Source organism: Melanostigma gelatinosum (genome assembly GCF_949748355.1).
Source record: "Melanostigma gelatinosum genome assembly, chromosome: 14".
NCBI classification, from domain to species: Eukaryota; Metazoa; Chordata; class Actinopteri; order Perciformes; family Zoarcidae; genus Melanostigma; species Melanostigma gelatinosum.
In genome coordinates this window covers 9,952,754-9,978,469 of record NC_136647.1, presented here as the reverse complement: position 1 = coordinate 9,978,469, position 25,716 = coordinate 9,952,754, and the positions used below count along the sequence as shown (strand labels likewise).

General features: G+C 40.7%; 2 protein-coding genes across 2 annotated transcripts; one reads left to right on the top strand and one right to left on the bottom strand.

The window, feature by feature from the left end:
- The first annotated feature begins 424 nt into the window (after positions 1–424).
- LOC306788360 (multidrug and toxin extrusion protein 1-like) lies at positions 425–14,837 on the top strand. The gene is made up of 17 exons (XM_079283858.1): positions 425–793; positions 2,890–2,991; positions 4,814–4,882; positions 5,004–5,152; positions 5,346–5,388; positions 5,682–5,726; positions 6,582–6,679; positions 7,666–7,763; positions 7,937–8,050; positions 8,508–8,575; positions 9,242–9,350; positions 9,668–9,743; positions 9,831–9,900; positions 10,010–10,142; positions 11,737–11,831; positions 12,195–12,299; positions 12,412–14,837. The coding sequence occupies exons 1-17, from the start codon at positions 578–580 to the stop codon at positions 12,778–12,780; spliced, it is 1,959 nt and encodes a 652-aa protein (XP_079139984.1). The 5' UTR covers positions 425–577; the 3' UTR covers positions 12,781–14,837.
- Positions 14,838–17,581: 2,744 nt separating this feature from the next.
- LOC306788362 (multidrug and toxin extrusion protein 1-like) lies at positions 17,582–23,478 on the bottom strand (the record flags this gene model as incomplete). Its single annotated transcript, XM_079283860.1, has 16 exons — positions 17,582–17,820; positions 17,916–17,979; positions 18,136–18,230; positions 18,312–18,444; positions 18,548–18,617; positions 18,851–18,926; positions 19,092–19,200; positions 19,325–19,506; positions 20,725–20,822; positions 21,006–21,103; positions 21,285–21,329; positions 21,444–21,486; positions 21,637–21,785; positions 21,935–22,003; positions 22,177–22,278; positions 23,290–23,478. 16 exons carry the CDS (start codon positions 23,476–23,478, stop codon positions 17,582–17,584), a joined length of 1,761 nt encoding a protein of 586 aa, XP_079139986.1.
- Between the last annotated feature and the right edge of the window lie 2,238 nt (positions 23,479–25,716).

Below are 25,716 nucleotides of genomic sequence, written 5' to 3'. Positions count from 1 at the left end.
CCGATAAGATCAGTTGTTAATACATTTACACACACACACACACACAAACATAAACAGCATGGCTGATCAATCAACGCTTGCAGAGTTTATGCCATCAGAGCTCTCTGTGTTCACCGTGCAAACAGGCATTCTTCATCAGATTACTACTGAGTCCTGTAAGACCGCACGCACGCACACACACACACACACACACACACACACACACATTATCTTGCTCACTGTAAATTCACGACAAATACTCAGACACACTGTATTCCCTCCCATTCAGCAGCCCTGCTTTGACCTTTCTTTTTCTTTTTTTTAAATTTTATTGAATTGAATTGTTTGATCTTTCCACTCCCTCTCTTCCTCTGTTTTCTTCTCATCCCTTCATTCTCTCACCTCTCTCCTCCTCCAAACCACATTACTTAATCAATAACTTTAAAGAAGTGCATGTGTTGTATTTCTAAAGCCATAGAGACCTTCTGCCTCTCGCCTTGCTCTCTCTTTCCCTCTCCCTCTCTCCCTCTCTCCCTCTCTCCCTCCCTCCCTTGTCCCTCTGCTTTTCTCACTTCTCTTCTTCGTGTTCTGTGTTTGAATGGAGAAGCTGGGTTCCCCGGACCCAGCACACCCTTCGCCGGGTGCAGGTCCCGTTGATGGGGTTTCTGTTGCCAAGAGGGCAAGGGCTGAGGGAGACGACGCGGCGGTGGCAGCAGTCAGCTCCAAACTTTTCCGATGTGCGTGGGTGAGACGTTGGATACCGCTGGTCTACAGAGAGGAACTCTACCAAGTCTTACGGCTCACAGGTCCACTGGTGAGTAGGGGAAAGTTGAAGTGGGGGGATTGGTATGTCAGGGGTTCTCAACGAATTGTAACTGAAGCCAACTTCTGATTGTTAAAAAAAATCTGAAGACCACCTTCCCAAATAAATGAGAGCAAAAAACCTGACATGTTAAAAAAGGAGAAAAACTGGGATGTAAATATGTGTTATGCCTCTGTCAGCTATGTTGGGGTCTGACCATATGGTTTCAATATGTGCTGTGGACAAAGAGAATCAGGCCTTAGCTTTTTCAAGCAAAGGTCTCATCCTGACTTGTAGTTTGATGAGAACAAGCCTCCTCTGGGTGGAATTTCACACTTGGGTGTGAATTCCCCCCCCCAAAAAAAACATTAATTCAGGTCATTCATTTATATGTTGATATTCCCGTGTTTTTGTGTGTTTAAGTTACTGTCGCGTGATATTGAGATATCACGCAAATCTTTACGGAGCAGAGAAGCTCCGCTGTATTGGTGTATTAACTATGACTGTTTGCTTGGGATTTATTTGATTTCTTTTCATTTGTTTTACTACACTTCGTGTAGTATTCTCTGCTCATTAAATCAGCTCTGTGAGTGAAGTGTGGAATCTCGGCTATCGTACATAACTGCTGGCAGTTCTACCGACAACGGCACGTTGTGTACGATACGCCAGCGACCCCCATTATCACTACAACGCGGACCGCACGCAGAAGCTTGATTCATGAGCCCCCACCTTTTTCTCTTTCCTCCTCTCACGTAACACGCACACACACAGCTCCTAGCGCTACCCCGGGGGAAACCCCGTTGAAACGATCGCCTCACAACACACGTGTTGCATCGGCACACGTGATTACATACAGCAGTCTCACCGCCATTTTGTCCGAGTCACTCGACTCCGCCATCTTTGTAGTTTCTAGCTGTAGTTCTTAAGGCCCCTCCCCTTTTGGCCAGCGGCACTCGACGCCGCCATCTTTGTAGTCTCTAGCTGTAGCTGTAAGACTCCCCCTCCTTTTTACCCACAGACCCACACACACACACACATACACACACACACACACACAGACATACACTCTCATCCATTTTATTCATTCTTTAGTTTAGGCATATAAAATTGTATGATAACGTTTGTTGGTTGCAATAGTAATTGATCTGATCATTTATTATTTTGATTTAATAAACTCTGTTATACTTTAAGGAGCAGTCGTCTGTGATTACTGGTGCATATGTATTTGATAAGACTGTATGTAGTAGCCTGTGCTCGAACTTAAAAACCTTCACTGTCACTGAATGTATAGTCATACGCAGACTATTGACATTATGAGTGACTACTAATTATGAGACTTAGTTTTATCGTTTGGTTATTGGTCCCTGTTCGCAGGGTGGTGCCCCGTTTATATTAATAATCATTAATAATTGTTACATACATCAATAATTCTATTGATGTCAAGAATTCAGTTTCTTAAATGCTGATAACCCAAACACGCTCCTTTAGATCCCAACAGCTATAATGACCAAAAATGTATATTCTGCTTACCTTTCCCTGAATATATTCATGGTCATATTACCTCACCATATAGCTATCGTGTTTTTACAAGAGCAGGGTTGTCTCCCACATTACTTTTTCAATAAAAAAAACAATCCATTGTGTGTCACTGCATCCCACATGTTTGTCTCTACCTGATGATGTGCCGTGATTGGTTTGGCGATGGCCCACTGGATAGCGCTTGAAGGCCCTCCATTGGACCTCGACCCAGTGGTTGAGAACAGCTGGTTATTATATTTATAAAGTGCGCCGACTGTTATACATCCAGTTCCTATATTCAGCGTGTGCAGTTACTGTTAAATGTGCACTGCTACAGAGTACAATCAAATAAACACCAGTCCTAAAATATATTTACAATATGCAAATGAATTGACATGGTGCCGATAGTGTATCCGGGTGTGAACCTGTCTGAGCTTTTTGATTTCACAACGCCACTGTCTGACATCAGAATTCTTTGCTGAGTTGCATAAGCTGGTTGAGACCAGCTAATAGCAATAATTTATTTCATCAGTTCCACCTGATCAATGACGGGCTGTTTGGAAATCTAATTTGTTTGTTTGTTTCTGCAGCTGCTGTCTCGGTTTCTGAACATACTCATGCCATTTGTTATCAGTATATTCTGTGGTCACATTGGCAATGCAGAACTGGCTGGATACGCACTGGCCTCAGCGGTACTATTTTTACTCCTATATTATTATTACTTACTGTTCTAATTCTACTGTTGCTCCTACTGACAGTAGTTTTCTCTAATCACATTTAGAAAGTCAAAAATATTTTCCGTGTGTGATGCTCATTTTGTGTACCTTTAAACACCAATACTGCCAAAGAGAATTGGCAATACTCGGACATTATATTGCAAAAAGGTACAGAAAGACAAATATATTCACATCAGCACCTGCCATGTCACATGGACAAGCCGTACGGAAGGAACTGCTGAGACATTAAAGAGTTGTTGTGCAGTCAACGGCACAAACAGAACAAATTTAGACAGTTTGCAGACCAAAGAGAGGAGAAGCAATGAGAAATTGACACACATAGTTTAAATTAAACATGTAATGGAATCAAAATGTACATAGTCAACGAGAACAATAATGTAACATTATCTCCCCAGTTTCAAGCTACATATCGATAGAGTAGCCAAAATCTGACCTCAAGGAAAACCTGTATTCATTTGTGATAATATTAAATATGCTCATAACCTGCCACTTATACACCAGACAATATTCCCAGTCTATATCTCTCAAGTGGGATCACAATATATTACATTATTTTATTACTCTATTAAGTTCAGCAATAATACAATTACATAGTTTGCTTGTTTTATACTATATTGTATTATGATTTGGCAAATAAATAAGCAACCACCAATTTTAGAAAGACGTTAAAGCTTCTAACATGTTTTATATCGTAGAACAAAACTCTAAAATATCTTAATCTTCTGTTAACCACGGACCTTATTTCAGGCTCCGAACCAAAAACTATTCAAAAAATCATTGACTTTGCGACGAGGGAACAGGTAGTACAAAAAAACAGATTTTTATCCTGACTTCCGTCAGGGTAAAAATCAGTTTACAGCAGGTACTCAGCAGTGTGTGCACTGGTAGTCCTGTGAGCTGTTCCCCAAACACACTGTCCAAAACAATAGCAGTGTGCAAACTGTTTCCACCCCACTGTGTCTCTGGCCGCAGAGAAGCGGCTGGAGCTCAGCGATGCACTCAGCTGTGTTATCACTAGCGGCTGGTTAAGAGTAGTGAGTGAGGAGTCAGCAAGCAGTCAATGGCAGTAGAATACAAGTAATAAAAGGTGTTTTGAAAAAGTGTGAGTCACTGCAGCCACGAGAGGTCCTTCCGCATGCAGCCATGGCCACCCAAAATATTGTGCAACCGGATGCAGCAGAAAGCCAGATTAGCCGTGGACAAACACAGAAGTGCACACTCACACAGTCACACACACGACACACATATAACCTCTCCCCAGTTTTACCCCTACTCCATAAACTATTCAGCGACACCTCGTGGCTGAGGATATTGTCATCCAGGATGACATGCTCTGTACTATAGGCTTTCCAATTCATAGGCTAATTTATTTGCAAACAGTCCCTAATTTACATATCCTGCTCACAAAGCAACATGGAGACCCATTGAACATCCTTTTCTACAATATACACACACTTTATTTCATTTAGGGAGGTAATTTCATTGAGATTAAGATCTCGTTTGAAAGAATTGAGAGCAAAAAGACAATTAATTAAGTCACACATGATTGATTCACATGGACAACATCAGCATTAGCTTGGTTGGCCATCTTGGGCTTCCAAAACATCTGTCTCTCTTTAGCTTGCTAAATATTGAACTCTGGTGCTGAAATACAATAATACACATATTGCTCAGAGGTATCAACATCAAGAAAAATGGACAGTTAACAACAGACATTTGAACGGTAAAAATGTTTAAGCAAAGTCAAAACTCTGTTTTTTCATTTTCCACCTCTCAGATGATTAGCGTGACCACAACTGCAACAGGCTATGGCCTCGCCCTGGCCTGTGACACACTCATTTCTCAGGTGAGCAAACCACATCAACTATCATAAGGTCCTACATTTGTATTGTGTGCTATTTACAGAAAGGTTTTCATTTTGAACCTGAACTGATTCAGTTCTCTTTTGTCTCATTTGTGTTCTGCAGACATTCGGCGGTAAGAACATGAAACGTGTGGGAGTAATCCTCCAAAGGAGTTCATTGATCCTGCTGCTGTTTTGTCTGCCCTGTTGGTGTCTTCTCATCAACACGCATAACTTGCTGCTCATCCTGCACCAAGAGAATGAGGTGGCGAGGTAAATTCCCAGCTTATGAAACTGACTGTTATTCATACATTAGTGTGTTCTGCATTCTGATGCTCAGTTACACATAGTTTTGATACTACATTTACACATTTGCAAAAAGAGGGGCATGTCTGAGCAAAAAGTGAATGATTGTCTATGTGTTTGCTCCACTAAATTTATGTTGTTCTGTTTGCCTCCCTTTCAGAATTGCCCAGCTCTACGTGATGGCATTTCTTCCAGCTGTTCCAGTAAGTGCATTAAACTGAAACAGTGTGGACTAAAACATTTATTTTACTCTGCAATATTCTGCAGGTATTAGCACATTAGGACATACTATAGGCTTTTTGTTAAAAAAACAAGAAAGTTAGAGAGACAGTAGTATTCAACCATTTCATCAGATTATTAGCATACATGTTAACTCATATGTTACAAATACAGTAGTATTAAAGCAGCAACAAAGTTGTGTTTGCGAATCCTGGTTGGTATCTGAAAGGCCCGTCAGTTTTATTCTTTAAAATGTGACCTTTGTTACCCGCTACAGGCCATGTTCCTGCACCAACTGCAAGTTTCCTACCTACAAAACCAAGTAAGTTTACAATTGGAAACAGATGCACTTGTTTTGCACTGAATTTCAATGGGTGCTCTGCCTCAAAAAATGGATGACTTCATGAATGGATTTGAATGAATTGTGTTTACACAGAGACGAACCGCGTCAGCAGTTAAGTAAGTCCATTATCAAGACGTGTGGTGAATCTTTTGCTTTTCTTTCGCCATGTGAGCAGATAAACGTACTGGCCCATTTGAGCAGACATTCACGGTTCCCAGATATTGCCTCATAATGACCTTGACGGTAATCTGACATTTCCTCGATTGCCACCATGAAGTTGACATTTGCGTTTTTTAGTGAAATGTCTCAACAACTGTTCAATGGATTGCTGTGAAATTTGGTTTAGACATTCATGTCCCCTCAGGATGAATTGTAATAGCTGTGGTGAGCCAATGACAGGAAGTTTTCCTCTAGCAACACAATCAACTCAGAATTTTAATTTGTCAATACTTTGGTTTATGGTAATGAAAATACATTCACATCAGTCTCAGCTCTATTTTGTGCTTAGTAGTGCTAATTAACACACGTTAGCATGCTTACACTCTGCATGAAAATGGTGAGCATGGTAAACATCATCATTGCAAAACATATGCATTGTCACTGTGAGCTTGTTAGCATATTGACATTAGCATTTATTTAAAAGCACTGCTCTGCCGAAGTATATCCCCACCAAGCTGCTAGCATGGCTGTATCTCTAAGTTGTTATTAGAATGCAGTCTTCATCCTGAATTTGTTGTCTGTCTCAAACTTGCATGGATAATATTCATGCAGTTTGAATAGTTGCTCTACAAATTGGAAAGCTGATTGTGGATTACGTTTCTTTTTGTCTGCCAGGGGATCATTCTGCCTCAGTTCTACACAGCAGTAGCAGCAAACATTATTAATTTGGGGGCCAACTACGTCTTAATCTACAGCCTCGAGTTGGGAGTCGTGTAAGTGTGTCACCCTGCTTCTATTTAACTTTGTGTTGCTAGATATGGTGTCAAGACTCATGGGACCTGAACAATAAAATACACTAGTTATGCCTCGAGACCATTTAAAGCAGAGACACTCTTTCTCTCACCTGAACACTGTAGTAGCTGATGCATAGCTGGGAGTTTGGAAAGAAGAGGACAGGAGGTCAGAGAGCTCATTATGCATTTTAATATAAGAGTGATTTGTTTTAATTTTTTGAACAAAGCAGCAGTATACTGACTTTTATTATGTTTGTACATGATTCAGAGAGGGAGGCAGTGAAGGGAAAGAAGAGAAGGTTGTGACAGAAGTTGATCCTGGTCCAGCTGGACAAACATTTGATTCAACAGGCAGTCCACTTAACCAATCAGGTCCCTGTGGTCAGGTCAGAGCCGTCCCTCTCTCCAAATTTTCAAGGCTTATTCTCAGAAGTGTGCTCAATCCACTGTCTTGTTACAGACCTCCTTTGACCCCTCAGTGTGCAGTCCTTTCTCGTATTTGCCTAGAGAGAGACAACGTCACTGGACTTCCCTTCAATGTAAAATTGTCAGGCCGACGGGCAGATCCGGGACTCAATCGCAGATAAGACACAAGAGACGGGGTGAAGTTCAAACTTAGGAATCTTTACTTGCCAGAAAAGGTCAAAAAACTAACTTAAAGCAACTTCAATGGAGCGGGCAAAAATATCCAACCGAGCAAACACGAGGAAGGCAGAGAATGAACAGACAGGGAACAAACAAGGACGATCTGACAACCAGAACAGGGAAAGCAGGAGAGTATATGTGTGTGGGGTGATGAGGAGATTGAAGGCAGCTGGGTGGACCAGGCAGGTGAGTAGGATGAGTGTAATCAGGGGAAGCACACACACACAGACACACAGACACAGAAACACAGGAAACACACAGAGACAAGAGGAAGCCAACGGGATGTTACAAAAATGATGTTCTATCATGTGTGTTTGCAGTGGATCAGCAATAGCTAACAGCCTCTCTCAGATTGTCATCTGCCTGCTGCTGTATGGCTACATCAGATGGCAGAAGCTCCATCAGCCGACATGGGGAGGTGAGTTATACACACAAATGGCAGTATACTAAATGGCCAAATCAGCATTTTTGCTACACATTTGGGTGAAAAGGCAAATGACGCACGTAAGCAGTTGTGTTTTTAAATCTGTCTTCAGAAATATGTCACCCCCTACTATTGAGTATAATCCTTCTGTGTTAAACTTTCTGCAGGCTGGTCCACTGACTGTCTGCAGGAGTGGGGCGCCTATATGAAGCTGGCTATTCCCAGTATGTGCATGACCTGCTTTGAATGGTGGATGTGGGAGGTTGGCGGTTTCCTTGCTGGTCAGTGTTGCTTTTATTTGAAATGTATTTAAACTCCTATTAAACTGGCTAAAGAGATAAATACACAAGTGTCCAAATTTGAATAAACAAACTACTTAAAACAAGGTGAAGACATAAAAATGTTTTTCTTTGAGCTTTAAGGATACAACACAGGGCCTTCCCCATCCACAGTTACTATCTCACCATAACTTCACCTTATTTGGTCAAATAAAATGTGTGTGTTGGACATGGACACCTTTCCACCAGCAGTAAGAGAATAATCTGAAAGTACCATATGTGTGACATGTAAAAACAACACCTCTGCAACACTACATCTTTTCTCTTTCTCATACATTTGACCTTCTGTCAGATTAATAAACCAGCAGCAGGCTGTGTGCAGTTCACTGACAGTTTTTTGGTCAAACGTAACAAGTTTCTCGTCTTTGTGAATGTCTGAATGTGACCTTTATCATATTAGGTGTGCTGGGAGAGGTGGATCTGGCTGCCCATCATGTGTTGGTAGAAGTAGGAGCCATAACATTTATGGTATGCAACATCCAATGTGTTAACTGGAACATTTATGTACATATTCAGCATATTGGGGAATGCTCTTATTTATGAGAAGGTTGATACTGCTCTTTATGTCTGTATGTCAAGTAAGGATCTAGATCCAGGTGGAGATTAGTTTAGTTTAGCATTAAGACTAAAAGTAGGGAAGAAACAGCTAGCCTGGCTCTAGCCAAAATGGGGGGGGGGGGGGATATCTCTAAAATCATAATACAATTATTTGTCACTTACAATTGTCACAAAAATATCTTTTATAAGCCTACAATTGCCCAGTATTCATTATTCAAACTGCAATACATTTATTCACAGATATGAATCGTGAGTGCGAGATACAATTTTTCGCCGTAAATGACAGTCAGATATCGAGGGAGTCGGGACCCCTCGATTGCAAACGCGTGTTTCGCACACTGGAGATAACAAGTAGTGTTGATTGTGCTGGTAGGATTACTTTTGAACTTTGGAGAGATGCAGGCGTACTGTTTTCCCCTGCTTCCTGTCTTCATGCAACTGCCTCCAGGCTCCCGTGCTTTATTTCACACGCAGTTGACACAGGGATATCGATATTTGTATCAAACTATTAGAAAGAAAGTGAATAAGTGTATTCCCCAAAGCTGTGTAACTCATTGTAACATGGGCTCCTTGCAGTTCCCTCAAGCTGTCCAAGCAGCTGCCTGTGTGCGTGTTGGGAATGCTCTGGGGGCCGGGAACACTACCAGGGCCATAGTCACCTGCAAATTGGCGCTTTTTCTGGCAGGTATGCATATTACTTACTTGTAAACACAAACATACATAATTACTATAATCTAAACCGTGTCCACTAAGAATTCTTGATTAATTTCTGATTGGTTGGCAGGTTTATTAATCCCTACTAATACAGTATGACCGATTTACATATCGGTGTATTAAACGGCAACATTGGAGTTTGTTTTTCTTCTTTAAAAACACACAAAAAAAAGATAAATATGTGAGATCCATGCAACTTCAATTTCAAATGTGTTTGATATTTTGTGAATCTGGACATACGCAGAACATCTTGTCACGTTAATCTTCTGTGTAATGTCTTCGCTATAGGACTGCTTGCGCTGTTCCAGGGTATTGTCATCGCTGGCAGTAAATCCGTCGTTGGCTACATATTTACATCTGATGAGTGAGTTTTAGACCTACACACCTTCATTCCTGCACCCCGTGACGGCATCTCTGTTTTTTTTTGATGATTTTCTTCTACTGTCTGCAGAAACATTGTGGAGATTGTCTCAAATAACCTGACCGTCCACACATTTCTACAATTCTTTGATGCTCTTATGGTACGTCATTACGGAACAGAATAAATGTTCTTCTTTTGTTTTGCATTGAGCTTGCGTTGAAGAGTATACGCGCTTTTCTTCAATTGTTTCTATGCGTGTGTGTTTTCAGTGTGTCTGCTTAGGGATTCTTATAGGATCTGGGATGCAGAAAATTGCTGCCGTGTCCAACCTGGTGGGTTACTACTGCATCGGTCTGCCAGTGGGAATAGCTCTGATGTTTGCTGCCGAGCTCAGAATATTAGGTAATGGACCCATCCTATTCTATCTCTGATTGTTTCTGCAAACAAGTTTTGAATTTGATCTTATAGTATCCTTTCATAGGGTCCGAGCATTGCAATCCAGTTGGAATCTATGGACAGTTTAATAAGAATACTGAAAATCGATGCAGGACAACCACAAATGTCTTTATTCTTCTTCCTTGTCAAAAAACTGGCGCCTACATTCCCCATAATGCAACTTCACCAATTAGCTTTGAGTTCAGCATTTTGGCGGTGGCCATCTTGTTTTTTTGCCAGCTGAGGTGACACAGGAGTTAAGTACAACCGAACGCTGACTAAGACATTTTTAGGCAAACAAAACTTTACAGTTAACTTTCATGAGCTGAAAACACACTGAAAGGGTTACAATTCTGATGCGAAAACACGAACAACTCGGAGATCGGACAACGACGTGGTAGCAACCTGTCAATCACAAGGTAGCCACACCCTAAAGCATAACCTGCTTCATAATCTCTTTTACTCTAAATAGGACCACACTTTTCTAAATTAACATCATTCTGCATTGAAGAAGGCTTGCAACTAACCCTTGAGACATGAGGATCATTTTCTTATAAACTTCTATACAATCGGACTTATTTTTGCAAGAGGAGTCGCCCCTGATGGCTTTTAGAAAGAATCTAAGTTCAAGGCACTTCCACATTGGCTTCACTCTTCAGAACTGGAGGCCTGGCCCCAACAGATGCATATTCAAAATATGTAATTTGAGGCAATTTATAAAGACATTGCACAGCTCCCTCTGCAGGCACAAAAGGCAGTATACAACAATATATACAGTATTACTCCTCAAGACCTGGAAAATAAATGGTATTTAAGTTGAGTTTTATCCCACAGTAAAGTTGATGTAACCCGGCAGGTATCCCATACAACAGGTTAGGTTCACTTCAACTGGATGGTAGGAACCTTACCTTGTGCACATGGAGACCACAAACTATTTTCTTTATATGGTTCATAACATTTCACACTAACATGATTTATTTTTTATTTTTTCATCAATTCAGCAGGTGTCGGTGATCAGTGAATTGCTTCCATTTCCTTGTATGACAGACTGACTTGAATACATATTTCTTGTGTGGATGCAACACAATTGTGTAGCTCTTTGGAAATAAATTTGACCCGACTGTTTAAGGGCAGATTTATTTAATTCAGTTTCTTCCACAGTAGCTCAGAGTGTAATAATGACATGAGGGTGGCTTTGATTTAATATGCAATATATTTAGAGTCCAGTGAAGAATGACTCACCCTTCTGCTCTTTTTAGTCACTGTGCGGTCTTTCGTGAAATGTCTAGACAACTATCGACTGAATGGATTGCCATGAAATTTGGTACAAACACTCAAGTCCCCCTTAGGATGAAATGTAATAACTTTGGTGATCCCCTGACTTTTCATCTTGCGCCATCATAAGGTCAAAATAGTAGCTGTATCTTTTTCTTTTTGTCATAAATATTAACCATATCATCTTCTTCTTTTTTTCTTGTCAAACAATTTTCTTAAGATTTATAAAGTGAATACACTGTAGATCTTTCTTCATTGCATCCTTTTTTTGTCTGCTTCTGGTTAGGCTTCTGGCTAGGTATCTTAACATGTGTTTCCTTGGAGGCGGGTTTCTTCCTCGTTCTAATCTTCAAACTCAACTGGAAGAAAGTCACATACAAGGTAGGATGCTCTTATCTTTTTTTTTTTTTTTTTAAACCACGCATAGTAATTAAACTGTTCCAAAAAGGATTGAGGGCAAGAATTTGGATTAGCAAATAAAACTTATGGCAGCATCTTTGTGTTCTTTTGATTGGGGTTTTTTTTGCATAGCTTTGCAAGTTATCTCTCAACTCATTCACAATACACGGACAAACATAAATGTTGGTGCTGAACATTGCATACACAGTCAAAATTGCCACAAATGAATGCACTTTAATATAATTAAGTGTTGGTAAATGTGTGGGTGACTGAATTCTCATTCAGGTTTTTTTTGTCCCTGAAGAAAGAATTGTGTTTTTCATGAACCTCACTCTGTGTTTTCAGGCTCAACTGCGAGCTGGAAATAAAGTGGTGGTGATATCAAAGCGTCCTCCTAGTACAATGCTGAGTGAAGCGATGGTGCCTGACCTCTCTGACTGCCTTGATACAGTAAGTGCATAGTAAATAGTGTGTAGTTCAATAGGGATTTCTCCCATGTCCGTGTTTATCATACTGGGGCTACACACACATTGATTAACAGCAGCATCTTTGTACCCTGAAGGCCCAGTGGAATGGTGAGGAAGCTCCTAAAACAGAGGGCTACAGTCCAGTCAACACCCAGGAGCTGAAAGTGGGTCACGAGGCTGAGGCCAACAACACAAATACAGGAAGAGCTGAGGGGGATGCTGAAAGTATCAAAAAGGCTTCAAACACCAAAACTCCAGGGCTGCTTCCTGTCACCGAGCTGATCTTGCGCCGAGGACTCGTCTTCTTGGTTTCAGTTCTCATTTTAGCCATAGGTGTCGCTTTTCACATTGCTTTCCCTGTACCGGAGCCCTCTGCCCAGAGCAGGGCCAACTTTACCCAGAACTGGACTAATGACTCTACTCCCACACCAATGACTCCACAGGACGTGACCCCAATCCTCTGAGCTATATTTGACCTCTGAATGTAGACATGTAGCAGCTGAACGCAATTCTCACAAACTGACAATTTAGATCTCCTCGTGAGAAAAGTGTTGACTTTATAGTCTACTTGAATACCTGGGTTGTTAATATATAAAACTACAGCTTGACATGGGATACTGTTGATAAAACTAGCTTATATGCAGCTTTAATTAGCCACTAGCTTATATGCAGCTTTAATAAGCCACTAGCTTATTTGCAGTTTTAATAACCATTAGCTTATGCAGCTTTATTAACCACTCACGCAATACACACAGTACACGCTAGGGCAAGGGAGAAGCAAGAGGGAGATCACTGATTTAACTGCGTCACAAGGAATAGGCCGCCATCTTTAGATAGGCCCAACAGCCTCGGGCTGTATTAACCCAGTCCCCCCCTGCAGTCGACAACATTCCACCTCACACTGACGGAAGACAACGCCTTCTGGGACGGGCCAGTGTGGACGGATTTGTCCAGGCTCCACCCAGGTGGCTTACGTGTACAAACACGCTCCGCCTGCTTCTTTTATTTTGACCAATGGGCTTCCATAAGAGGAACCCTACATAAAGCATCACGCTGCTATGTTCAAGTGTGTGCTTATGGTGGATCTCTGAGAGTGAAGCTATTAGTGACCCGTGCACGTATAACTGCTGGGCTGAATAACTCTGTTGATAATAAACCTATTGCTTTTGATATAACTAAACGCCTCTTGAGAGCTTTCATTATCCTCTTAAATCCGCTCTGAGTGTGAAAGATAGATTTATTTTCATTAATACTGGATTTGCCATGTGTGAAGAAAAAAATGTCTCAGTGGTACACTGTTGAGTTAATCCACCAAAAGTTAGAAGCAATATCAAATGAGACAGACACTGGCTGGATGAACAAAGGTCTTGTTACAAAAGTCATATTTTAACCTGCTCGGCCCGAGATGCTAAACCTGGACTACAAGGCACACAATAAATCCTTCACATCAAGAAACGGATGTTCTTCCACAGATGATTGATTTTTTTTTTCCCCACTTTTTCTCATCTTGATTTACATTTTACCCTTTAACATTGTCTGTCTCACTGACCTTTAATCATTTGCTCGTGTTTTAACTGTAAGCCCTGGTATTCTCCAGGACAGGGGGGATTGATGAATATTACGCAAATTGTTTTTTACTGTAGATTGATGGCCATGTGATGGTACCCTAATCATTAAAAGTTGAAGTAGCGATCAAACCAACCAAGCAAAATATAATATTTCCCCAAGAAGTGTATTAAAGACTGAACTCTTCTTCTTGAGGTTAGTTGAAGGGAAGAAATACAAACCATGTTGCCAATGATTGAAAAGTGACACCAATTGCTGAGGTCCTGCAGGTATAGCCACAGCATCAAACAGTACTGAAGGGCACAAAATGCGACTCTTGGTTCGGAGGTCGTGGACCCAACTGCTCACGGAGTAATTGTAAGCCTTTAAACTCTTGTAGGCCTTCATCTGGAAAGCAGTGTAGTAGGAGGTCTGGAAGACGAGGTAATTTGAAATGTTGATGTCCTTCAAACGGGGCAAATCGGTAAAGTTGTGGGAAGAATCGCTCTTCATTTTGTCGGGATTACATCAAACATGTGTTTCTATTTTCTGGCAATAACTGCTGCGTGCAGGTTCAACCAACCCTTTTATGTATCCACTTTCCTCCATTTCCAATTTCGTGCGGTATTTAGGTTCTTCACTTCCTGCCCTCCATTGAATTCCATTCAGCTGAAAGTCCCTAGTTCACTCGTAATTCTGTAAAACTTGAGTCCACTGTTGGCCGTCAACATTAACAACCGAACATGCAACAACCAGACATTTGTTGTTAACCGGTTTAATTCAATGTTTGAAGCGGGCTATCTCATGTGAATGGCAGTGACAAAATGCTGCTTCCTTTGGCAACATGCGCACGCATATCTTTGATGATGTTGGCTGTAAAAGACATTTATAGTGTTGGCCACCCACACCAAACCACCGCACCTCATTCAGTCCAGCTAATGAATGAAAAGCATCTGTATGAAGTGTGAGATGTCTACTCTGAGCCTATGTGAGATGAAGCTATTGACTGGTTGTTAATGGAAAATGTACATGTCCCATCACAACAGCAAATAAAAGTGCCATGCCATTACTGTTCTTTTTTTAGACTTGCAATAGCGTTTGGATTTGTGAAAGGTGTAGTTCTATGAGTTGGGGAAAGGTCATGGTGTTTCTATTGCTGCTTTACTTTATGTAGGAACTCAAAAGACTTCCGCTATTACTTCAATAACTGATTCTTGATCAAACAATGATCTAGCTGCTGTTTAAGGACATACTGTACATATATTCTGCTCTTCAATATGGCACTTGACATTAAATGGCAACATCACTGCCAGACCTCAATAACTTACGTCATACTCTGGACTTTGATTGCTCACAGTGCTGATGATTGATTTTGAGAAGAGGTAATCGATGAGTTCTGTCACACAACATATATTATCTATACTGAGAGTTGTAATGCATATTTGCCACAAAAGATTACGACCTCAACAAAGGTAAAAAGACATCTATGATGGATTCAGGTAATACAACCAAGAAGTTAATATGAGATTTCTTAAGCCATTGTCACAAGTTCTTGTCTAATGATACCGACAACAAATCTTTACAGTCTCTTGTTAATGATGCCCCAGCGTGTTGCTGATTGCACTCTCTGGAGGTGAGCGGGCCAAGATTACAGTCTCTGTGAGGAGTCTGTGACACTGTCTGCGCTGATGAGCAAGACTGACGCTCAGGCGTAACCATGTATGAATCAAGTCTGATTAACATGTTGAATAATGATAAGTTAATATTAATATTTTTCATGGGACTGTTGCAAACATCAGTCTGTTGCAAGCCGGTGCTGATGTCAGTTTGGAGAGCAGTGGCTTCATACAGGTCAGACGGGAGACTTTTATGGAAACCTCTAAGGTGAAAGTATAAAAATATAAAGCGGTTAGCCTGTACCCAAACAAATCCTTCCAGGAGGGACTGACTGAGGCCTTAATACGAATACGCCTGGAATAAATAACTTTCACCTACAAAAAGTTGATGCACCATATTGTCCTTTTACTCTAATTTGCTTCTGCCCATTGTCCAATGCGAAACAACATGGTCTCATATCAAGCAGTCTTGCACAGTATTATAATGTTGGGAAATAAGCTTATGTTTTCTGGCATAGAGTTAGATGAGAAGATCAATTCCACTCTCAAGTCTGTATAGAAAATACGAGGTTAGAGCCAGCAAGCGGTTGCTCTACGAGTACGGACTAATCAAATTAGTGAGCTCTCGAGGTGCTGGCAGGTGTATTTTGTTACCTTTGGACAGAGCCAGGGTAGCCGTTTCTCCTCGTTTCCAGCCTGTGTGCTAAGCTAACTGGTTCTAGCTGGGGCATTATAATTCACAGACATGAGTGGTATCAATCTTCTCATATTGCTGAACTAAGCCTATTTCAATCAGGAGTGATGAGTGAATAAAGAAAAGATAATTGTTTATCATAACAGATGATGCGCGACGATAAATTCTTGACAGAAAGTCTTTGGCGCCTAGCCTCTACGGGGAGATTTATAATCGAGGGGCGTCTGCCCTGAGCAGCAGCAACATAAATCCCCACGTGGAGCCCAGACACTGGTGGGTGCTGATGATTCTGTTGAGAGTGGAAGGCTGAGGAGGCTGATGACGCTACGACAACTGGGCGGTGATTGGGAGGTTCAGGGGCGTGATTAACAGCAGCATGAACGTGCTAAAGGCAGAGAGAGAGAATCATATTTAAAAAGTAGACAGCAGCAACAATGTAGGTGTGTCGCTGTGCTATTGAGTGGATGTGACCAGCTGATGAGAACAGCTGATTTAACGATTGACAGCCCCAAACAATCACACGTGCTTAACAGCTTGCTTTAAACCAAAGTGAACTCTGAGCTGCCTAGTTCACTGCTCCTGGTGGTTGATTTGCTCAGTTTGACAGGTCTTCATCCAGCCAGCACGTTGCATTGTGTGAGCGTACAGACCTTTCATTGTCATCAAATTTGGCAACACAGATCAAAGGAAAGAAAAAATATATAGCAAAGAAGAAGAACAGCTTTTCTGTCTTTGATGATGAAAGCATACATCCACGGATGTGCTGTAGCCTTAATATAGCATACAGTCATGCTCTTTCTAATTGTGGCATCCATTCAGACTATATATTTCAAATGAGACCATATATTTCGTCAGAGTCTTGATACACAACCATCTTACGGAGCATGTTTCTATATAAAAGGAGACATCTCTATATCGTATTTTTTCTGTTCAGCCTTTCTTTGGCTGCCTCATTTAAGTCATGTTTCTTATTATACCTTCCTAAATATGTCAATGTTAAGAACTGCAAAAGTGACGTGGTTTGACCTATTTATTTTAGATTTGATCAAGAAATATTACAATGAATAGATTCTATTTTAAAGACAAATCCTCTTCGGTATGAAGTACACAGGAAATCAAGGAATAATCTAAATGGATCTGACGAAGTCAACAACTTGTGTAAGCGATCATTGTTATGCCGATGTCGGTGCATAATAAATGGTCAGATGTTTTGTAAAAGTGGGAGTACGGATTGGAAGTTCGTCATTACAAATTGCGTCAGATGGTAAAATGGAAGCTACGTTTAATTCTGCTGTTGATTGTTGTCTGGTTCATGCGTGACATGTTTTACTGCCAAGCATGAAGATGCATCTGCGCTCTCAAAGGCAGACTCGCAGAGCTTGGTTCCGTGCTGCACACACAAGTTCATGGTCACTCGTCGTGATCGAGCAGTCTGATGAGCAGCTCGCTGATGCAGACTCCAGCAGCGAGGATGATGAACATGAGCAGCACAGCGAGGCCACGCCGTACCACCAGCTGCCTGACTGACAGAGCCACGTCATCGGAAGTCTGCTGACCTGCATCCAGCACTTCCAGCTTGCCCTTCACTGAACTGAAAGAAGTAGATCGACTGGTCTTTTCGTGGCCGTTCTTATCGCCAGAGTCCAGGGCTGCGAGGGTTTTAACACATGATTAATGATTGCAATAGTTCACAGAAAGAAGATGTCCATAGCTGTATGTAAAATAACTAGTAAATTGTGTTAACCTTTGTTTTCTGTCCAGAATATCTCGTTTCCCTCTGTAACTTGGACTCCTGCTCTTACAAGCGCCTATTCAGAGATTTAAAACAACTAAATCACAAAAATACTGGCTAAAATATTAGCATCCACCCAACCAGATTTAGTTGAACATAGTTTGCATCTACAATAGCAATGTCACTGAATTAAGTGAATTAGTTTCTTCCTCTGACACAGAATGTGACTCACCTCTTTAGTGGTTTTTATCCAGTTCAATTTACACAGGAAAACTGTAAAAAACAAGGACTGTAGCGAAATGCAAATAAAAAAACCCCACCACAGTCCTGAAAACACAGAAAAGTTTATTAGTTTGAGTGGAAATATGATACTGTCACTTATTGTATGAATATTTAATCTGTCCTCACCTAGGATGCCCATTTTGAGAGGGAACATCAGAGACACACCAATGGGGAAGCCAATGCAATAGTAACCCACCAAGCTGCACACAGCACCAACCACTTGTTTCCCTGCCCCCCTGACAATACCTCCGGTCACACACTGTGGAGGTCAAACAAAGAGAAATCTAAAATCTGTGCCAACAAGTCGGGTTCATTTTGAGAGGCAGAGAGATAAAGTGACTCATGTGGCAAAAGGCTCTCACCGCAATGGCCTCAGCAACATGGATGAAACCGTAAATCTTCATAATAACCGCCGCCCTCTGAATAATTTCTCTGAAAGCAAAATGCAGATACGGATATAAAAATGTAATTCTAATAAAGACAGATGATTGAAATATGCTTAAATAACTAAATCATTCATGTCTCAGGTGACAGTTCAAAATCCAAGCTTACTTTCCTGTCAAGGGTCAGTGTTCTCTGAAGTTACAACATGACGAATTACACTGTGAACTCAATAGACCTCTGTGAGGTTAAAAATTTAAAAAACAACCAAAATCTGTACTTACATGTCTGTAGTGAAAATGTAACCAGCCACATCCTTAGACAGATAAAGACACACTCCGATGAAACATGACAAAACAACTGGATAAGGCATGAGGAAGCCAGCGCGTCATTAGACAAGGGTTGGAAATAGACAAAAGCATAATGGGGATTAGAATGTATTCTCAACAAACAGAATGCCTTTTGGTGGCAAATTAATTGAAATGGACAAATGTGGGAAATGACTTTGATTTGTTTGATTCATACATGCACAGATGACGGAGACCTTGCTGGACATCTTGGCTTGCTCTGTGTTCCCAGCACCAAGAGCATTCCCAACGCGAACACTGGCAGCCACGGCGAAACCCAATGGAAACTGTGGTGGAGAGGACGAACGGAAAAATGGAAACATTTCACAGCCAAATGTGAAACACGCTGATTTTACATCGACCTGTTATAGGTTGTATAGAGTAATAGAAATTCTAACTGTAAGCAGTTACCATGTAAACAACAGTAGCCAGTTCATAAACTATAGACTGAGCTCCCAGCTCAACCTCGCTGATCATGCCTGCCAGGAACCCTGCAATCTCAAACAGCCACCACTCCAGACAATTCATCAGCATGCTGGGGATGGCCAGGCAGAGGAAAGGACCCCACTCCTGCAGGCAGTCTCTTGACCAGCCTAAGAGATGATAGGAGGTGCGATGGATTCAATGAAATGCATTAATACCCAGCAGACAAGTTATAATGCCAATTTCACCGAAGAACTTTGAGACATTGTCATGTCGACTATTTGGAGTGCTATTCTTCACCTTAAACGGACCACTTATGAAGGAACATTGTCTCTGTTGACCAACATACAACGGTTAACGGGCAAGGAAAATAATCTATGTATCGGAAACCATGCAACCCCCAGTTAACACTGATAAGAATTAAATGTATATGAATGTTTGACGTGATAACACTACATGTCCATTGCAATGACACAGAATGTAACGAAAGCAGGCCTAAAAGCTAACCTCTGTTATTATAAGCAATGATATAATAATAATCATTATGCAGGCTTTACACCTTGATTCTGACTATATAGATTTTTATGGGCCTTAAAATACATTTATCAGCAATAGCCCTGGTTTAAATATGATATAGGTGAAGCCTGTATTTATTTCATTTTCTCTAGCTTCACTTGCCCAACATAGTCTTAAACATGATAATATATGGCATGTCTATTTAAGTATGCATGAGACTGTGATGAACCCTGGTAAAAAAGGTTGGGGGCTCTGATGGTTCAGATTGTTTTCATGCAGTTGTGAACCAGCAGGAGCAGGCTGCATGCTCAAGGACCTGTCGTGGCTGCGGTGATTCATACTTTCTCAAATCACCTTTTATTACCTGTTTTAACCACTGAAGATTACTGAAGAAAATAAATGTATGGAATAGTAAAAATTTATTGTACTTATATGTTTTGTTCAGAAAGATATTCTTCACAAATAAACACCACTTTTATGTTTCTGAAGTGTGAATGCATTCAGCAGAAGTTAAAGCCAATGTTAGGCTTTGGACCACACAACGGGCGCATGAGCATGACTATTCACAAAGCCTTAATCACTAGTTTCAAGTCCTCTTCAATACAGATGATATTCATTATAATCCCATTTAGAGTAAAATAGACAAAGCATGGTATGCTGTAGGGCGTGGCTACCTTGTGATTGACTGATCGCTACCACGGCATTGTCTGGTCTGAGAGTTGTCCCTGCTTTTGTCTTAGAATAACTAACCCTTTCAGAGTGTGTTGTTACTTCATGAAAGTTAACTGAATTTGAAATAGAATAAGAAATCATAAGGAAGTAACGGTCAAATGAAAAGCTGTCCCTCAAGTAGTTTAACTCGCTGAACTTACCGTCCCAAGTAGCTTTGTGCAGTCCCGTGGAGCAGATGTACACAAACAAGAACACGGCCAAGATACACTGTGAGATGGCATTTGCAGCTGCAGAGCCACTGCAAGACAACAAGTAACAAGTATTTAGTCATTGCCAGTCAAAGAAGTCCTTAAATAAAGCCTCCAGTTGACTATTAGAAATGGCTACTGAGCATGTTATATCCTTACTCTGATTGGTTTAAAATATAAAAGAGGATTACTCAGTTAAGGCGCACTATTACGGGTTTGGTGGATGTACTCACGCAACCCCCAGATCCAGATGGTTCAGGAAAATGTAGTTGATTATTACATTTAAAACGTTCCCCGTGGCTCCAGATATCACCTGGGGCCACATGATGCCCTGCATGTGAGACACAGTAAGCTGTTTAAACAAGCACGCCTTCTGAACACATCAGCGCATCTGCTGTTTGTATCAGTCTCGCAGTCCACGCTCTTTCTAACACACAAAATAATCTCATTACAGACCATCTTTGAGTCATTATTGAGTTTCACACCAGTGGTCTTGCAGTCATTAAACGCACCTGATTCTGAAGATACCTCCCCAGCAGCTGGTACATGAAGGCAGCCTGCAGAATACAACAGGAGGCGATAAATGGAGTTAATTAGATCAATAATGCAACAAAACAACCATTCAATAAAGCGTGTATGAATGGAGATGCAAAAAATGAATTACAACTCACTGGCAGAGCCGGCATAAAGATTTTCACATACAGCTGGGAGAGTCTTTATGGCAGATGAGAAAACAGAGGAAATGGTAAATAAGTGCAATAATTCATGCTGAATAACTTGATCCATGTGTACTACGTGCATTTGATGTGAGTTTGTGCTATTGAATGGCTGTGATGCACAGATTTAGAAATGAAGAAGGTTCACCTGGCGACCTCTGGGTTCTGTCTGACAGCCAGCAGAATGGGCTGAGTGTTAACGAGGACGGCCCAGCAGGGGAAACAGGCTAAGAGCAGAATCAAAACTCCCCTTTGGAGGATCACTCCGACACGCTTTTGGTTACCACTCCCATATGTCTGCAAGCAGGTGGTCAGAAAAACAGGAAACTAAAATAACACCTACTCATGTGCAAGAAAAAGGGAAACAAATCTGGAAGAGCACACTGTGAACACAGCAGTAACTGGTCAGGACTGACCTGGTTGTATAAATAAGATCAGCTGAATACCTGAGATATGAGAGTATCACATGTTGATGCCAAACCAATGCCAATGGAAATACCTGTGACATTTGTTACCTATAAAAAAAATTAGATAGTATAAGACAACAGTCCAGAAAGAATAGATAAAAACAGATTCATGCTTGGATAGACAAGATAAAAGTTTTAAAACGCAACACAATGATGTGCAATGATGCCTGAGTGCAGAATGCCAATAAAAGCAGAAACTAAACTGCACTGAGATCACTCACCGCAATCGCTAACGCCACCCCCGCCAGCTCTGTTTTCCCCAGGTGACCGCAGAACACCATGCTGACGAAGCCAATCATGAAGGTCATCACCTGTGAAATGAACTGAAAAACAAAATCATGCTCCCACATTTTCACAACTACAAAAACATAAATGAACTGCACAAAACATGAATGAATAAAACTCCACATGCAGCACGTACAGTTGCTCATGTAGTTATTGTTCCTTGAAAAAGAAAATCGTGTTTCAAAAGGCCTCGCCGTATGAAAAAGGTCCTATTTGCTCTGGCAGCTGACATGTGTTATGCTTTGGTTTTACCGCAGCTCTTTTATAAGCGTCTTTACTGCCGCTCCTTTCTTTTTTGGAAAATAGTTTCACTGATTGCTGGTGTGGGTTCTTGACAGCCTTTGGCATCAAAAGGTTTGCACAAAAGGAAACTAAATGTCCTCATCTATGAAGTTTTGCACCTTATTTCTATGGTATATTGACTATTTAGCATTCATTAAGTCTTTATACATATATGATATAAACATATGTGAAATGTTCAGGGATTTAATCGTTACTTTTGACCATGTAGCTTATTCAAGTGCTAATTGGGAATGACCAACATATCACACAGTATTTGTCTGCACTTGATCTAGTGACACCCCTGAGGGGTTTATTTAGGTCAGTGAAAATGATGTAATCTGTTTTAGTTAAAATGCTGCCACACTTTTATCACTATGGCAATTCTTTTTCTAATTAGTCCCAATGGTTTGGAGTTATTACCCTGGTAATTACTGTTAGAAGAAAGTAGGTGGTAATTTGAAAATAATTACTGGTACAGCACAACCCTCATGTTAAAAGTAAAGCAATTTAACCTTTTTTTTATTAAATCAAAAACTTCTCAGACATACTCACTTGTATCATGGAAATAAGTGTCCTACACAGTAAACTAGTCTGAATAAAGCTGTTTGAAAAAAAAGAAATATACAATCCTAACAGCCTCAACAACGTAGATGTTCCTGTACTTATATGATTCACACCCAATCATTCTGAGTGTTGCAGACTTAGTACCTTTAGCTCTAAAAAATATAGTATAATTAAACTCTTGTTGCATCTGGACACAATCTTACCACGGGAAACGCTAGTTTCAAAAGCTGAACTGATTCATTCTTGTAGTCCTCAGGTACCCAGAGCTTAACCCTTTTCATGCAGGATCCCCAGTGTGACTCAACACCGTGAGCGGCAGCAGAAGGCGATTCGTCTGTTGTGGACTTTCCATTTACTCCTCTACATGCGTCTTTGGAAGGTAAGTCTTCCATACTGAAATGAGATTTGGCAGAAAACTGAATTCAATTCCCAAACTGAATAATTGTACAGTACAATTCTTCCCCTCAGACACAGACAAGAAGGCTGAGAGTAATCAATAACCAATTACCTGCGTGATAATCAATAACCAAGGCAATGTCCGCCCACCTTAATATTTGTCTGTGAGAGAGGGAAAATACAAAATGCTGGGGTATTTCTACAAGTCAGATCACTCCAGCCCCGGCCCACAAACAAGCTGTGCCCTCCCCTTAAAATGGTGCCAAAATAAATTGTTTTTTTTCCTCTCAGTTGCTCCGGTGCGTCACAGATCTTCACAGTTTCACCAAAGTTCAAAAAGAATAAAATGTGTTGGGTCAAAGTGTGAATACGCATGCCTATAATTAAACACACTGTATGAGTAACAGGGCTTTCAACCTGTTTAACCCTTTTAACACCAACAATCTCACTGAAGAATAAAGCAGGTAAAGTATAGATGACTTAAACAGCACAGCTAACTGTAATGAGGGGTTGAAATGCTACTTTCAATGGTTATATGGTATGTGTAGAGACGGGTGAAAATATTGATTAGTGCAGCTTTTAAGGGGCTATAACTGATATTTCACACCAACAATGTATGGTGATGAACCTACAGAGAACAAACGCCACCTGCTTAGCACCAAACAACAGACAGACACAGTTAGTGACTAGCTGGTGAACATCGAGGAGCATTTAGCAATTTAGACCCCCCACCAGATTTTTCCAAAAATTCGATTAATTGTGCCTCCACCTTTGTCCGTGCAGAGGACGTGGTACTGGATTTACCACTTTTATTCCTCCTTCGACTTGAATGTTTACTACCATCATTAGAAACACTGTCATTTGGATTAATACCGTCCTCAACATTACCATTTTCATACACAGTACCGTCATTGGATGAAACCCACAGTTTTGTAGCAGCAATACATTCATCATCAGACAGCATTTTTGCTTTAAACCATGTTTCATGTTTTTCCCTCTCGTCACACGGTAGTAAACCCAACAGAGATTCATGCATGCATTTTGCTTCATCACACACCTCAATCAATCCTCCAAGAACATTTGATGCCTGTGTTTTATCATCCAGACAATAAATATTGTGTTGATTTTCTTATAGCGGTTGCTGTATTTAGTTTAAGAAAAATAAACTCTTAAGTTCGTTGCAGCATGACATTAGTAAGGATTTAGAAATTGGATGAAATAATGTGATAGGGTGGCATTATTGAAGCTCTTTACTTTTTTCTAATTTTTTTTGACAAATGTTTTTATTGGCTTTTCACAATACACAAACAAGACAAAACAAGGCACAACAAAAGGCACTTAGAGAAATTTCAAATAAAGATAAAAAATGGCATGTGTTGTTGGACGTTACTGACTGTTTCTCAGCAGAAACAAAAATTCTAAATAACAGTAGAGGGTGACAGATATGTACATGCACAGGTAGATACATATTATACCCCACAAATAGAATGCTCCCACATTCCCTAATGTAACCAGTCAGAGAAGAAAAAAAACGAGAAAAAAAACGGGGAAGGGAAACAGAAACAAAAAGGAAAACGGTAGACTATATGGTTACAACAAAATCTTCCCCCTCCAGAAACTCCATAAATGAGCCCCAAATCTTTGCAAAGATGTTATATTTCCCTTTAACTGCATATGTAAGTTTCTCTAGAGCGAGACACTGTATCAGTCCCTCTATCCAATTTCGTTTGCTCGGCCTGTGAACAGATTTCCAAGCCGTTGCAATTTTATGTTTAGCTTCAAGAAGACAAAATATGACCATCTTCTTTTTGCTACTGTTAAGTGTACAGTTTACTGGGAAACACCCAAAAAAGACAGAGTTTTGGACATAATGGAAGTTGTTCGTTAATACAGTTCGATACAATTGTAAGAATCTCTTTCCAGAAATCCTGAATGAGGGTGCATTCCCAAAGGCAATGAGACAAGCTACCTTTATGTATACCACATTTAACACAAGCATCCGGTGTATTGCGGTACATGCGATGCAGTAACTCTGGAGTAATGTATGTTCTCATCACCCATTTATACCGGAGAAGTTTGAACCTTGAGTTTATTGTTTGGACTTGACTCTGTAGACATATGTCCTGCCACTCTTCTTCAGTGCTTTCTTCATTTAGGTCTGAACACCATGCTAGCCTTTTGTCATCGGAGGATTCTTTTGCTGCAGTTATGATAGTCTGATAGAACTTTGAGAT

Coding starts and splice junctions, on each gene's coding strand:
- LOC306788360 (XM_079283858.1), top strand. CDS start 578: ATGGAGAAGCTGGGTTCCCCGGACCCAGCACACCCTTCGCCGGGTGCA. Junction 5,389..5,681: donor CATTTCTTCCAGCTGTTCCA/GTAAGTGCATTA, acceptor TACCCGCTACAG/GCCATGTTCCTGCACCAACT. Junction 9,744..9,830: donor TACATATTTACATCTGATGA/GTGAGTTTTAGA, acceptor TACTGTCTGCAG/AAACATTGTGGAGATTGTCT.